The sequence below is a fragment of the Vigna unguiculata genome, chromosome 3, assembly GCF_004118075.2.
Source record: "Vigna unguiculata cultivar IT97K-499-35 chromosome 3, ASM411807v1, whole genome shotgun sequence".
NCBI lineage: Eukaryota > Viridiplantae > Streptophyta > Magnoliopsida > Fabales > Fabaceae > Vigna > Vigna unguiculata.
Window position 1 is genome coordinate 16211058 of NC_040281.1, and position 15531 is coordinate 16226588.

Here is a 15531-nt window from a genome sequence, read left to right on the forward strand (position 1 = left end):
TTTAATTTAGCTTTAAGCATTGATTATAAGTGCGCCTTTTTTGTTTTTTGTGTTAGTGGTTCGAAGTCAGCGTTGCTGTATGTTAAATCGGAGACATTGGTAGGTGATAATATAAATCCATAAGGGATCTTTGCATACTTTTATTAGCTTTTGCGTAGACTTCTTTTTTACAGTAAATCATGTGGGTGAGAGAAGCTTGATTCCTTGACCTGAAAGTGATTGAAATGCAATAACAACACTGCACCGAGTCACTTTCTTTGCATTTGAATATAATTATTGAATGCTAAACCCTGAAATACTCATTCTATAATGTAGTAACTCTATTAGTAATGTGAAGAATGGAATGTCAAGTGTCAATATGTCAATGTTTTTTGTTCTGGTTGACATCTTTCTCTTATCCAGGTCAGATGAACTTAAATGGTTGGATTTAATAATGAATCTTCTCTTTGTGTTTCTCCTTCCTCTTCAGTAAGTTGTGCTTCCCCTTCCTCTCCACTCCTGCTTTCTCTCGAGATACTCGGATCTCTTTCATAGTTGCTTTTCCTTCGACCCAAATTTTATTTGTTCTCGACAACTTTTGCTGCACGTATAATCTTTAGCGTTTTTTTTAAGTCAACGAAAAGGTAGCAACAAGATTGATGACAAATGTCGAAGATTATAGATTTTGACATAGTTTGTCTCTCTTGACATGTATGAATACCCGTTTTTCCTTTTTCTTGCTCAAGCAATTGTGACATTAAAAAAATGAAAATATTATAAGCAAAATCAATTATTTAACATATATTAAATGATAAACGTATAGAAATGTAAAAGAGAAGAACATAAGTAAAAGAGATTGAAATTAAACGTTTAGTCTATACTTTTTTCTAAAAGAGTTATTTGCTTTTAAGTTACGATTCTGTAATTTGAGCAAAAAAAAAAAAATCCTAAACCATAGAGAGAAATGAAAGAAAAACATACCATAAAGATATAATGAATAAGAAACAATATAACTTTTAGAATGGATTGTCACCAAGAAAATGATTACAACCATACAAGTACATGGGTTTCAACAACATGAGATTAATGATGACAAAACACATAAGGTCTGACGGACTGACCTGTCAATCCGTCTAAGAAAAGGTGGATCGAATATCAATCCGTCTAAGAAAAGGTGGATCGAATAAGATTTTTCAACCTGTGAATTTGTAATAACTCGATCCGTTTTGAATTTTGAGAAAAATGAAATGTTTAGACATAGTCCATTTTGATGTTTACTTATTGTTTATTGGTTGTTTTTCCTGCACTTCCAATAATTTTTTCATTACTCCTAAACTTTCCAAATATTCTCAAAATAATCTTTTAATTTTGACCCACTAACTCATCTATGCCCTTAAAAATGAAGGTATATATATATATATATATATATATATATAATCGGTTAAAAAAATTATCTAACCGAATTTCAACATTTAGATCGGTCAGCGAGTAAAAATTAAGAGATTATTTTGGGAAGTTTCAAAAAGTTTAGGCGCGCTGAAGAAATCGTTGGAGGTGCAGGGAGAAACGACCATTTTTGTTTGTTTCACACACACTGCACGAGAGAGAGCACGAGAGAAACGCAAAACCCAGGAACGACGAAGTGCACCCACGGCAGCCAAGTCACTAACGACAGTGACGGTCACCCACGGCAGTCGACGACACGCTCAGATTCGTTCATGTTCTTCGATTTTGTTTCTCTTCTTGGATTCTTATTGCCTTATTTGTAGTGGTTAATAAGGTTATTCTTTCACCTGGGAAACCTTACAACGGCGAAGCTAACTCCGACGACGACAATCACCCACGACGGCGTTGGTCACCCATGGCAGCGACGACACAGGTTCGTTCCCAATTTATGCTTTGTGATGTTGGGGTTCTGGTGATGAAAACGCCCCTGATTCGTTTGTAGTCTTGTGCATGTTTGAAAAACATTTTTTAAGCAATTGGTTTCATGGAGGTGCATTTTGTGAAAGCAAAGGCCTGCATAACTCTGATATCATAAGTATGTAACAACTCACTTTGCCTTACATTTTTGTTGTAAAAAATAGCCTTTGTTTTCACTCTTTTTCTTTGAGTTTCTTTTTAAGAACTAGTTCTATCAAAGACCAATTTGTTGCTCTGATTTTTCTTTTCCTTAAAACTCAAATGAATGGATAAAAAGTTTGTATTACATGTTTAATTCAGTAACTTATAAAAGAGTTTTAGAAGGTACAATCTAACAAGGTTTTGTGTTGTTTACTCATTTACATTTGTTGATAGGTGAAATGGACCCCTATGTTCTGATACAATACAAAGACCCAGAACAAAGGAGTAGTGTTGCCATTGGTATGTTCTGGTGTAACCAAGTTCGTGCTTGAATCTCCCTTAGGACAATTTACCTTTAGTTTTTGCTTTGTTTTAAAAGAAACTAGGCTATATTTTAATACAAATATCTTTCAAATTGTGCATAACATATTTTGTTGACAAAAAGAAGATGGATATCTTCCTTCAATAAAGAGTTTTTATGATGATGATAACTTGTGAAGAAGTATGGAAGACTTAATGATGATGCATAGAAAAATGTTGAAAACTTAAAGAAAACATGAAGTTTATATTCAAGAGATTAATTGAAGACTTAAGAATTTAGTTGTTTAAAGTCTTGTAACGTGTATGTTATTTAAAATAGTTAAATTAGTATGTCAAGAGTCAAAAAGCAAAACCCAAGCAACTGACCACGGAGAGAAAGTTTTATTTTTACAAAACAGACTGTGATAATCGATTATCATAAGTATTTTTAAAATTTTTCAGAATTTACTCTGGAATAGTCGATTATCTCATAGGATAATCGATTATAAACATGAAACAATGTTTTTCACAATCTGCTCTGAAATAATCGATTATTTGTTGCAGTTATGAGTTAACTTTTCATATTCTTAATATAATTTCTAAATAAGCTTTTATAAATAAAGTGGTAGGCTTTCACTTCTAAAAGACAGAAGTTAGAGAAGTCTGAGTACTTGAGAATTCTCTGTAGGAAGGCTTTGAAAAATCTAGTGTTAGTAGAGTGATACCTTTCATCAAGTGAGATCTTGAGTGATTGAGTGCTCCTACTGTTGCTAGGAGGAGCCAACCATCTTTTGTGTGATTCAAAAGAGGTGTTCATTCCTTGTGTGATTCAAAGAAGGTGTTTTCATCCCTTTGTGAATTTCAAGGGAGGTGTCTTCATCTCTTGTGGCTTCAAGATAGATGTTTTATAATCCTTTATTCTCTTAATCTGATTGTACGATGATTATTATAGTGATTAAGTTAATCTCCTTATTTAAGAGATTAACTACTGGATGTATGATCTTTTGATCCGAACCGGTATAAATATCTATGTTGAATCTTCTTCCCTATCTCTTTAATTTATCTGCTGCTCTTGCATTTAAAGGAACTAAGACTTTATTTTAAATGATAAAATTTGGGAAAATCTTAAAAGTATTAATTTTAATACTTATTAATAAACCAATTTACCCCTCTTAGTTTTTGTCCATTAACAAATTATTCCGTTCCTTAATTACAACATATTTCTGGTCAAATTATTGCTTAAATACATAGACCTTTAATAATGATAAGAAATGTGATTAGAGTGTTGTGATGCTTATGGTTTTAATCCTTTTGGTTACTGGTTTACTGGTTTGTAAATAACAGCCAACCAATATAGAACTCTATTGTCTTTAAGGTCCTTGCGTGGCAATTGTTTTTTTTTTAAAAGGACGGGCCAGATGGGTTAGCTTGATTGCCCGTCATGGGATGGAACAAATTGCATTTTCTAACCCGTGTTATGTTAACGGACCGGTCCCTCTCGACCCATTTTCAACATGTCAAAAATGGGTGGATTGACCTGTTTTGTTACCTCTACCGAGATCTTACAAAATATAGAAATAACTTTATCTAATAAAAGTTATAAACACATCTATGGTTTTTAAAATTTTCTCTTATGCTGCATTTTTTTATGGGAAGCAACTAGTTATTTCTCAATAGAAAAAGAAAATTATTTTTTTCCTTCTGTTCCATTAAATAATACCCAAATGTTTTAAAAATTATAATGAATAGATGTTTTATTAAATATTTTTATTCAAACAAACCTGATCTCCTATGGATTATTGAAGTGTTTAAAAGTGATAATTCAATATCATTGTCAAAATATAATTGATGTTGCCTAATTAAATATTTGCTAATATACAATTTCATAAAATATTCCATATCGAACATCACAATTCTTCATAATTATATATTTTCATGTTTAATTAATACACGTATAAACTATATTAACTTTCAATTACGAACTGTTTGAGCTGCTTTTCCAGAAGACATTTGGAGAGGAAAGGACATTAACTTCTACAAAAAGTAATCAACAAATCCACTTAGCGGCACAAACAAGACCATAATAAACAACACGGGGTAAGTTTGTATTTTTCTTGTAAATATCACTTTGAGTTGTAATTTAGTCAAAGTCAGAGAGTTAATTTCAAAATTAGAGTAATCTTAAATATTTTTCGATATTTATTTAACCCAATTAAAATCATAGCAAAAATTTGTAATAATACAACATTGAAGGGGTTCAACACTTTGAAAATGGTGAGATGGGTAAAACGGATCGGGCAGATTAGCCTTCGGCCATGGGCTACCCGTTTTCCTCACTATTTTGTATTATTTTGTTTCTGATTCCGATGCACTTAAACTGTTCGAAGAAACTCACCACTGATCCTTCACTTTTCCAAACATGAGTTGTGGTCTTTCGTCCTTTACAAGCTGCTAATGCTAAAGTTTTGATGACAACACTTGTAAAAAAGCTATTTTCTGAGTTGAAGTTGTGCCTATACTATTTGTTGTAGCCACAGGCATTATGGACAATGCAACATTTCGCAGTTTTCTTCAGGTTCTCCCCCCTGTTGAGTTTGCCTGCGTCTATGGATCATCTCTTCATCCATCCAACCGCGACAAGGTCATCTTTTCTTAAACCCATAATTTTCTTTTTTTGCTTGTTGATCCTCTTCTTTGTTATGGGTCTCTTTTTTTTACTCTCCCTTTAATTGTTGTTTTAATATTTGTTCTCTGTTCTGTGATTCTGGGTTTCTAGACTACCATGACAGATTATATTATTGGTGTGGCTGACCCCAAACAGTGGCATTCTGAGGTACTGATATGTGATTATGACTAATGATGTGTTATGTATTTGTGTCGAGTTGCTTAATATTGTTTGATTGCCCCACTGATATCTTTTGTTTTTCCTTTTATTGTTCATGCAATTGCATCAATCAAGAATCTTAAATTGAACAAGCATCACTATGCGTCCTGGATGGTGCACCTTGGTGGGGAGAGGCTGGTACTTGATCAAATTTAGTTTCATTTTCCTTTTGTTTTTGGCCTCTCTTATCTGGCTTGTGATTTATCAGATGGCGATCTTAACTCATGCTATATCTTGATGTGACATATAAGATTACGGGAGTTGCTGATAAAATTGGTGTGGGAGTACATTTCAACCCTTTTGTCAGTTGGAATGGAAAGGTATCGATAACCTCTTATCATGACTCAGTGGTGTAGTGTGTGATTAAGACCTTTAGTTGAGTTCCTGCAAACTCATCTTCTAGAGAAATTATTTCAGATTGCTGGGATTTTTTTTTAAATTTTTTTATTTCTCTATTAACATATTTTTTGGCTTATTTGTTAAATCAAGATTAACTTTTTCACGAATTCCTTGTCTCTATAAGCAAATTTATGCAGCTATTCAAGTATGGTGTTGTTCGAATGCATGACTTACTTCAAGATGTACACTATTGGGAGAAATTCTACTTGTGTGGTCGGTTACAGAAACCAGTATGTTATACGCTTTTTTATCTTCTTCGTGTCTAGAATCGTTTGATTCTTTATATTCCTTGTGCTCTAGGCTTATTTTCTTAAAAGATTCTTAACTTTCTTATATGAAATGTTCTATAAGTATGAGGACTGTAGATATTATATATATGGCATTTATGCTAATTTATATTTTATCATGTTTAATTAGAGAGATTTGAAGTAGAATAACAAGTACTTGTAAGCTTTATCATTTACATATTATTTGCAGACTACTGTTACGAGTGTAGGTAGATCTAAACACACAGAACTCTAGTGACAGAGGGGAAAAAAACTAGGCATTGGCATCGCAGAGAAGGGGAGGGAGTAGAAGGTGGTTGTGGTAAAAAGAAGAAAAAGGTGAAGAAAAAGAACCTTTAGTTCTCAGAATCTCAGTATCATTCAGATAGGAAAAATAATAAATTAAAGAAATTATGTGCCCGGACTAGCTTTATAAATTAGCAAAAAGAGACTATGCCATTATTGGATGTTTATACGTTGTGATAAAATTGTAGGTGAATATGGATTTTAAATACTAAACTGACTAAGTCTATGCCCTGTATCCTATACCAAGAGAAGTCCTTTATTGTATACTTGTATGCATAATGTTAAGAAGTGGACTTTTAAACTTAACTCAATCCCACAAAATCAGTTTGTAACATGAGATTTGTACTCATTTATATACTCTAAACTAACCTTATTACTATTAAATTATGCGGAACTTCCAACACACCTCCTCACTCCAAGACATATACATCTCGTGCATGAGATTAGACAATAATGGATGATCCGATAATGGTCCGATAGCAGCTGGAACAATATGCCCAACAAATAACAATTTTTGTTAGGATAGGCTCTAACTCATGGTTTTGGTCCCATGTTAAGAAGTGGTTTTTACGTCTAACTCAACCCCACAAAACCGGCTTGTAAAGTGAGGTTTGTACCCAATTATATCCTCTAAATAGTCTTATCACTAGTTAATGTGGGACTTCTAACACATACAATATGAAATAACGGAATATACAAAAATTCATGTAACAATGCTTTAGCGCTAGTTTCGCATATCTATCTCATAATTTGCCTGTCCTCAATTTACTTGATAAATTGAATCCATGATTGAGCTGAATTGGGTCCCTATATTTATGAATGTGTTTCATTCAGGTTCATGTTGTTGTTGATAATTTAGATGTTAACAGCACCAATTCTGTTAACTTGAGAGCTGCAGTGTCAGCTGCTCTTCTCCTGCTTCCATCAGAATTCACAGAGGTATATTTTTTTCTTATTAAATTATTTACTTTGAGAGTTGGACAACTGAATTGATTTAACCACCCCCCTGCAGGCAGATCTGTATGCCAAAGTATGTAGTCTCTCATACACGGGGGATGTACGCATGTTATTTGCTGAGGATAAAAACAAGGTATTCCTTGGTTGTTACTTGAGTAGGACGTGGTATGGAAATGTTAATGTCTTCAAAGATATTTAAATTCCCATTATTACTTTTGATACCATCCCATGTAGGAACTTGTGTCAACAGGGGTTATATCTCAGTTCGGTCACAAAGTCTGGCTCGTGGTTTAGAAATTGCTGCTTTTCTGAATTATAAGTTGTCTGTTTGTTGTTTCTTATAGTGCAAATGTGAAACATTGGATAGTTGTCCTTTCACTGATATCTCTGCCCATCCTTGACAGTCAAGATGGATTTTCATCAATATGATTAGCACTATCTACTTAAATTATGAATATATTTTTGCTGAATCTGCACATAATCTTTCCTTCCTCTTATTTCTTTAGTTCTCTTAGGGACTGGCAGATCCTGGTTTGAAAACTGTTTGCGATTGTGGCATCTTTTTTTGTGAAGGAAGCTGAATTTTGAGAAAATATGGATCATGTTGCCGTATGTTTTACTGAGGTTACTTTTGTTCACAATCTGTCCAGGTGAAGAAGATCGTTTCTGGGCAGTTTGATCTATTCCACTCAATGTATAAGCCATTTCTTGAAGAATATGAGGCTAAAAAGTTATTGAGACTTTCATCAACTGCCAATAATCAAATACATATCTCTCAGGTCTTTATTATGTCGTATTGACTTTTGGAAGTGTTAAAATTTTGGATATCTTCAACATATTTCCAATTTAGGATAATGGACTAAAAAAATCATTGACAACATTCGAAAAATCTGATAAGCCATTTTTATGGTTCATTTGTCGTTAATTGTAATTCTATAATTATTAACTATGTATCCTGAATGATAGTTCTCCCATTTTCTTCCCATGAATTTGAAGGAATTTAGCTTTGTTGTGCCATAAACTCTATGCTAAAGTGTTACCTCTTGAAAATTATATCTTACAAGCAAAGCTGTATTGATAATTGACTATTTTACTGCCTTGAACCGGGAATTGGTTCATTTCCCTTGAAATTTTTATTACAAAATATGTAAGGCATGTATTCTGTAATGCATGAACATGTGATTGTTTCTGTTTATGTCCATCTTGTTATTTGGTGCTACTTGATGTCATGAGATGCATTTTTCTTTCTTGCATGCTTCTTTTTTCTTTAGTTTCTGTTGAGGAGAAATATAAACGATGTTTTACTGTTATTTTGTACCTTTCATCTTCTTCTTCTAATTTTAACCTATGGGTTCTATTTGATTGTTGAAGACATTCTTGAGGTTTATATCTTGTAGAAAGAGTATAGCTTTCATTGCTGTTCTAGAAAATTATCAATTTATATATATATATATATATATATATATATATATATATATATATTTCATCACATTTATTGATAAATTATGACACTCTTGGTCGTTTACTAAATAGAAAAGCTTCTTCCCAATGTTATTCAAAATACCTTGCAAATGCAGGCAAGTTATGTAAAATGAATATTCGGAGTTTACATACCAAGTAAAGAAACTTCCTTACTCTCCTAAAACAGGATTTTGACTTATCAGATGATTCTTTTCTGGTTTCTGCACTTCCTCAATCAATCAGAAACCAAATCAGAATGAAAGAAGGAGTGAAAGAAAAATTATGGGAAACTGGTATGCTTTTGATATTATTAGACTTATTTCTGAATTATCGCTTTAGTTGTTAACTGTTAATATTATTGAGGTCCAAATCACAGAACAGGGAAAGGGGGGATTTTACAAGATAACCACTTAATAGTGATGTGTGACAAATTTTGAAAAAAAGGTATTATGGTTTCAGGAAGAGCCTTAAATGATACTCGAAGCAGCTTAAGAGAAGAAGCTGCTAATTCCTTACAGAGAATTCTGAGGCGTAGAGTAATGGTTTCAAGTGCAAGGCAGGCTGTATCTGGTCTTCTAGCTGTTGGTGCGGTAAATGCAAGCAGGTACCTTACTAAAAAAGTTAGCAAAGCCTGGAAATCATGGAGATGATTTTTTATGTATTCATAGTCATAGAGATGAGATTTTCTTGCTGACCTTGGAAAGTTTACATATATAGATTAGTGACCATTTTCAGTTCTCATTTCCTCCTTTCCTATTCCCTTATCTTGGAGGTATCCTTTCCTTAATTCTCTTGAGAAGCATATATACTTGGCAACAGGTATGGGCAGGGTGTTTGATTTGTCAATACATTTTGTAGTTAAATTTAGCCGTGCTTTGTTAGGCAAGTGGAGCCATTTTATTTTTAAATTTTGAGAGTTTAAATTCCCTTTTGAAGAGACCAAGTTTTTAAGCTTTGGTCCACAAAACTGTTAATAATATAAAAGAAATCATAAAAAATAAAATAAGCTTCTTCATTTGTAAAAAATAACTTATGAACAAAATTTTAAACATGAGTTTAGGACCCGTCTGGATGAATTTATCCATGAATATTTCTAAGAGAAAAGTAAAAGAAAAAGATGATAGTAAGTGTTTTTTGTAAGATATAGTTAGCTTATGCAGGTTAAAAATAAATATTTTAAAAAGTTATACAATAAACGTTCTATAAATTGATTTAAGCACAGAAATTTTTTAGCTAATAAAAAGGTTATTTGGGGTTTTTTAATTAGGAGTGTTTATGCAGAATTTAATCTAAATAGTGCCCTTAGAGAAAGTTGTGATAGAGCTTTTGTAAGAATTATGTATAAACTAATTTTAACTTGAACATAATTTTTTTTACAACAGATCCTTAACTTCATAATTTTATTTTATTTTATTTCTTTATTCTTTTATTTATTAAAATTTAGGTTCTATCTTGATTTAATGACCATAAGGCAGACAAATATGAACTAAAATTTCTTAAGAATGTTTTTGTTTTCAATAAATTAGTTGCACTTCTCATTCATATTATATGTATTTTATAATTATAAGTGCTAACTTAAATATTATATTAATATTTTTTATTAGATAGTCTTTGAGTTTAGATAAGAGTATTTACTTTTAATTTTATTTTCTTGATATACATGTTAACTATTCTTTTGAAAATTAAACATTTATGTTGTACAAAGTTGAAAAGGTATATATAAATAAAAACAAATAAACTAATTAGAAGTTATTTAGATTTTAATAGAAACCTTCAAGTTAAAATTAAATCTAGATTTTATTTTATGAAATTTTATTAGTTACTGGTATAATAGTTGTTATAAAATTAATTTATTTGTTCGCTTATGGATCTTATGTTTCTAACTAATTTAAAATCATTTCATATGATGAGAGTTTTAAAAAATGTCATCTAAATTACACATGCATATATTTATATTACACAAGCTTGACATGGATGAAAACTTTATATAAAAACGTGTTATTAGAATCTAAATTTTAAAAATCAAAGCAAATTCAAGGAGCTGATTCCTTTAATTTTTTGTTTATTTTTATTTCACCTCACTTTTTAGTTTGTTTGTTTCAGAATGGCAATGCAGGTTCTCTACTTTTAGCTCTTCATGAGATTTTTTTGTATTTATTTAGATCATATAACAGATATTAAGACTGGTGATGCTTAAATTAGAAATGAGAATATGTAAGGAAAAACTAGTTAAAACTGCTTTGTTATTGGTACTAACTCTAATAATAATACTTTTTTTATTACATAATCTTTGTATAGACATGGAAATTCTGGAAATTTCATGTCATTTTGTGAAAATTATGAACAATGGAAAGTTATACGTATGCTAAGGGAGTTATTCCTAGAAGCTCAAGCATGACTTAACTAATTAACCAAATACTATGAAAACAAACTTAAAACATTCATTTCTTCATGTTCAGCCACAATGCCAAGTCAAAATATGCTAACAAAACAACATTTTTTACCATAGCAGTAACCCAAAACAACATATCCAGCAAAATCTTTCAATAACTTTATATGATCACTATAGAAATCTTATTATGATTGAAAAAGTTTCAAACTGTGAAACATGTAAAATTTTCTATTTTCTGAAGTCTACATGAACTTATTAGTTAATACTAATACTATAACCATTATAACCATTATTGTAAGTTACTGTTTCAAACATTTGGTGACAGACTGATCTTCACACTATTCTAGTAGCTGTTTGTATGAGGAACTGATGCTGTGTACTGACAGTCCAAAACATCAATGACCCTGTTGGCTATGGCACTTGCGTAGACTGAGGAACCTTCAATTATCTGTCTCAGTGAAACAAGTCATAAGTAAAGTCATAATCAGATGAATGACACAATTCTGTTCTTGAAAAGAATTCATAATTATATAACTACCTAGCTAATTTGATGACATTATATATACCAACCTTGCTATTGAATAAGAAACTGCAATATTCACCAACATGTCCACCTGCAACATGATGAAGCTCCAACTGAAGTTCATCCAGAACCTTGGAAACAAACAACAGGCAGTTGATTTTCTTCCTCTGGAACAGTTTGATTGTGACATCATCGTCTATAATCCGGACATCAACCTCACTGTCTTTGGATTTCCTCTGGAGCCATGATGTCCTTATGCCCCCATCTGGGTCACCAAAAGGCTTTATGTTACAGCTCTCAGCACCATCTTCTTCTGTTTTAGGCCTTTTGCACCTCTCTCTCCCATACCTTTTCTTCTCTACCAATAGTTTCAGTTCATTCACTGTTCTAATCAGCTCTCTTATGTAGTCAATGGCATCCCCCACCACGGAGGCTCTATCAATCTGTGTTTAACCAAACCCAATCAACAATATTCACCAGTTGATCCATAGAAAAATAAAAGTTCAAATATCTTTTAATTCTTCATAAAAAAACCAGTTCCTTTTATCTTTCATATATAGAAATGAGTCTTATATGATCTTTACTTCACCAACAGGGAGCCAAAAGGATACATCTTTTGTGAAGGACAAAGACTGTATCTAACATTTTTTTCATGAACAAGAGATCAGAATATACTTATTTATGGTCATATTTGTAGGAATTAAAAGTATATTCAATTCAAAGAATTGTAGTATGTTATGTATTAGTGAGAAAATTGATAGACGATGTATACCTTGGTGGGGTTTGGTATAAGATTTCTCAAGATTTTGTATTTTCCATTGAGTTGCTCTCTTCTTTGTTTCTCAGTTGCAAAATGTTTGGTAGCTTTTCCTCCTCTTCCTTTGGCAACAGTGGGAGTGACCCTGTTGAATTCCAGCACTCCCATGTCAAGCTGGCTCCCATCTCCCTCAATCTCATCCCCTCCAAAGAGTGAACCATTCCTTGAGTTGGTTGGCAAGCTGTAGCCACGGGGGAGAGACTGAAACAGCTCTCTGAGGGCTGGAGGCTGTGGAGGAAGGTTCAGATGGAATAGAGGATCATACAAAACTGAGGATGCACTTGTGTTGTTGTCTGACCCTATTGGAAGATCTGCAATAAAGGCCAGTGGATTCTGAAAGTTTGGTGTGTTCTGTGTTGGGTTTGTGAGGCAAATGGTGGGATTGGTGTGCAGAGATGGGGCTGAGCATCTTGGTAAGTGGATAAGGTTCAGGAGATCTGGTGAAGGGTAAGGAGGGTCTAGTATGGAAGAGGGGTTGAAGCTTTGGGTCTCCATTTGCTGAAATTGTTGTTCATTTTGTTGCTGTTCTATTTGATTAGCATAAGCTATGTCTGGCAATTCCTGAACAGTAGAAGGGTCCCAAGTGGATTGCTGATAGGGAAGAACATCAATGACCTGTTGCACCAAATGGTTATCCATGTTCAAACCTAGATGTTGTTGTGAATGAGTAGATGTGGCAGTGACTCCATCTTGGTGTTGCAGGTTGTGATGGTTAAAGGAGAGTTCCTCCACAGAAAGCCTGAGATTTTCTTCAAGGCCATTATCAGTGTTTGTGGTGTTATCTACAACCATAGGTGATGATGGAGTTAGAGGGTCTCCAAGTGTTTGAGGAAAGTTATCCTTTAGAGAGGGTATGTTTTCTCCCATTGTGTTGGGATCAAAGCAACCAGTTTGCTCATGCATTTTTGACCTCTCTCTGCAGTAGTTGACACAAATCAACAGAATCAGATATTTAAAATAAACAAAAACAACACACCATGTGAGTGAATACAAAAATATCACCCAAGAAAGAGAAAAGGAAAAACAAAAAAAAACAAAAGAACTTGGACACTAGAATTTGAGCATTCATTGAAAAAACTGTTTGGTGGCTCTAACACCAGATTGAACGAAGAAAGTAATTACTTACTATTGTATTTGTGAACATGAAAAACTACCTATACTAGAAGGAAAGAAAACTAAATAATATGCAGAGTAGGAAACAGTAGTTTCATACAGAAAACCAGAGGGATTTGGAATTGCTTCCTTTCTTTTCTTTAGAGAGAGTTTGTTGTGAGAAGGTATGAGATAAAGTAGAGGAGAGGTAGGAACTATGGTGACACTTAAAAAAGGCAAATATCTCACTGTTTAGTTTAATCTTTTAGACATAGCAATTGGAACAAAAAAGAAAAAGAGTCATTCAGTTACAAACAAGTCAGATTCTTGCTTTCAGGTCCCACATTCTGTGATTCACACAGAACTTTGTAGGACCACTGTAATTTAGAAGACACATCTGATTAAACTAATGCACTATGTAATAGGTACTGTAACACAAATAAACCAATAATTTGTTCCTTTAAGCCTTTTTGATTTAATATTTAAAAGAATCCAAATTGTAATTTAATTTGTAAATTTTAAATATCATATGTAAATCACTTCTTGTAAATGTTTAACCCTGTTGTTAACTATAGAAAAAATAATTCATTAATTTAATAGGAAGGTAAAACGGTTACACACTTTCAAGAGAATCTTCATTACAAGCACGAAAAAACAAACAGAAAAAGTAATATTTTTATAAGGAAAAGAATGTGAGAAAAATAATTAGTGTCTATATATCATTAATAAAACAAAGTATTGGTTTAATAAGATAATAAAATATATCAAAGTCTTCAAAATAATGTTCCATCTTCATCCCCTTTCCCAAGTTCTTTGATAAATGTGAGTAATTATAGCAAATGCATGTATTATAAACTCATTACACAAGTTTTGCATGATTTCGATTAACCAGTTTATAGATACGGGTGAAAACATTTCGATTATGAAACATTAAAGAATATAATTTTGTAAAAAATTTTAACTAATTTTCTAACATTATTTACCTTTACGAAAGTTTCTTAGGTACCCTTTATCATAATTGTTTGGTGTACATAAGTACACTATAAACATTTTTTATATACCTAAAAGAATACATTTAAAATCTTCAAATTATTTTCAAACAATAAAGGTGGTTAAAATCCAACAATATATAATTATGCATGCCATTGAATTAAATATTAAATCTACTGTTCAAGCGTTACTTTATTACCATATACTTATAGTTAACTTATTTATATATATATATATATATATATATATATATATATATATATATATATATATATATATATATATATATATATATAAAATTGGTTTTTGTATGCACAATTTATTCTTAATTTAGTCTCTAGCGTTTTTTTTTTTATATTGTCTCAACACTTTTTTATAAATATTTTATACATATGATGCATTTTTAATTTGTTTTGCACCTATAACATCCTCTTATCACGTATAACCAAATTAACAGTGTACTATATACACTAATAACAAAAGTTATAAAAAAGTTCATAGGTGTTTGGAGGAGGATTTCTTAGAATTTTTTTTTTTTTTTATATAGAACTTTAAATATTATGTTGTTTGGATATAAAATTGTTAGAAAAAAAAAAACTCTAAAAATTCACTAGAGTAATCTGACTTTCAAGAATAAAATTTTAAACTCCTTTCATAATATGCTTCTCTCTCATAAATCTGAGAAAGAATTTCAAAAATAAAAATTTAAAATTTTTCATCTCATAATCTATGTCTCATCTCCTTATAATATTTTTTAACTTGAATTTAGTTGAAACATTGTCTAGTTATCTTCATTCAAACTGATTTTAACTAATATTGTTTTTTTTAATGTTTAGCTTAATATATTGTTTTTTCTAGGGTTCCTTTAAAATTAAAGTTGTCTCTTTCAGCTGCAATTTTTATTTTTTGTGTTAATAACTAATGTTACTTAAATATTTCTTTTCAACTTTTTGATGATGTTATTTTCCAAACACAAATTTTGTATAAATGTCAATTGATATTATTTTTAATTGATCTTAGTTAAAATATTATTTTTACCATATATGTTAGAATTATCAACATTGTTAAAAAACTATTTGAGTCGATGCTAGATAAAAAAAT

The 15531-nt window shown here is 31.6% G+C and overlaps 2 protein-coding genes across 4 annotated transcripts; one reads left to right on the forward strand and one right to left on the reverse strand.

Moving 5' to 3' along the window:
- Window positions 1–1442: 1442 nt before the first annotated feature.
- LOC114175781 (phosphatidate cytidylyltransferase, mitochondrial-like) lies at window positions 1443–11420 on the forward strand. 2 transcript variants are annotated; one of them, XM_028060580.1, is made up of 14 exons: window positions 1443–1858; window positions 2278–2343; window positions 4347–4440; window positions 4875–4984; window positions 5120–5176; window positions 5303–5365; window positions 5479–5547; window positions 5764–5856; window positions 7033–7137; window positions 7211–7288; window positions 7806–7934; window positions 8804–8909; window positions 9076–9220; window positions 11334–11420. In XM_028060580.1, exons 4-14 carry the CDS (start codon window positions 4886–4888, stop codon window positions 11353–11355), a joined length of 966 nt encoding a protein of 321 aa, XP_027916381.1. In that variant the 5' UTR covers window positions 1443–1858; window positions 2278–2343; window positions 4347–4440; window positions 4875–4885; the 3' UTR covers window positions 11356–11420. The 2 variants fall into 2 exon arrangements, with proteins under 2 accessions (XP_027916381.1, XP_027916380.1); XM_028060579.1 differs by lacking the exon at window positions 11334–11420 and having other exon boundaries at window positions 1445–1858; window positions 9076–9524.
- Window positions 11337–13780, reverse strand: LOC114175780 (transcription factor bHLH89-like). Of its 2 annotated transcripts, XM_028060577.1 has the most exons (4): window positions 13562–13780; window positions 12304–13264; window positions 11579–11974; window positions 11337–11456 (listed from the first exon to the last, which is right to left on the reverse strand). In XM_028060577.1, the coding sequence occupies exons 2-4, from the start codon at window positions 13249–13251 to the stop codon at window positions 11352–11354; spliced, it is 1449 nt and encodes a 482-aa protein (XP_027916378.1). In that variant the 5' UTR covers window positions 13252–13264; window positions 13562–13780; the 3' UTR covers window positions 11337–11351. The 2 variants fall into 2 exon arrangements, with proteins under 2 accessions (XP_027916378.1, XP_027916379.1); XM_028060578.1 differs by lacking the exon at window positions 13562–13780 and having other exon boundaries at window positions 12304–13403.
- Between the last annotated feature and the right edge of the window lie 1751 nt (window positions 13781–15531).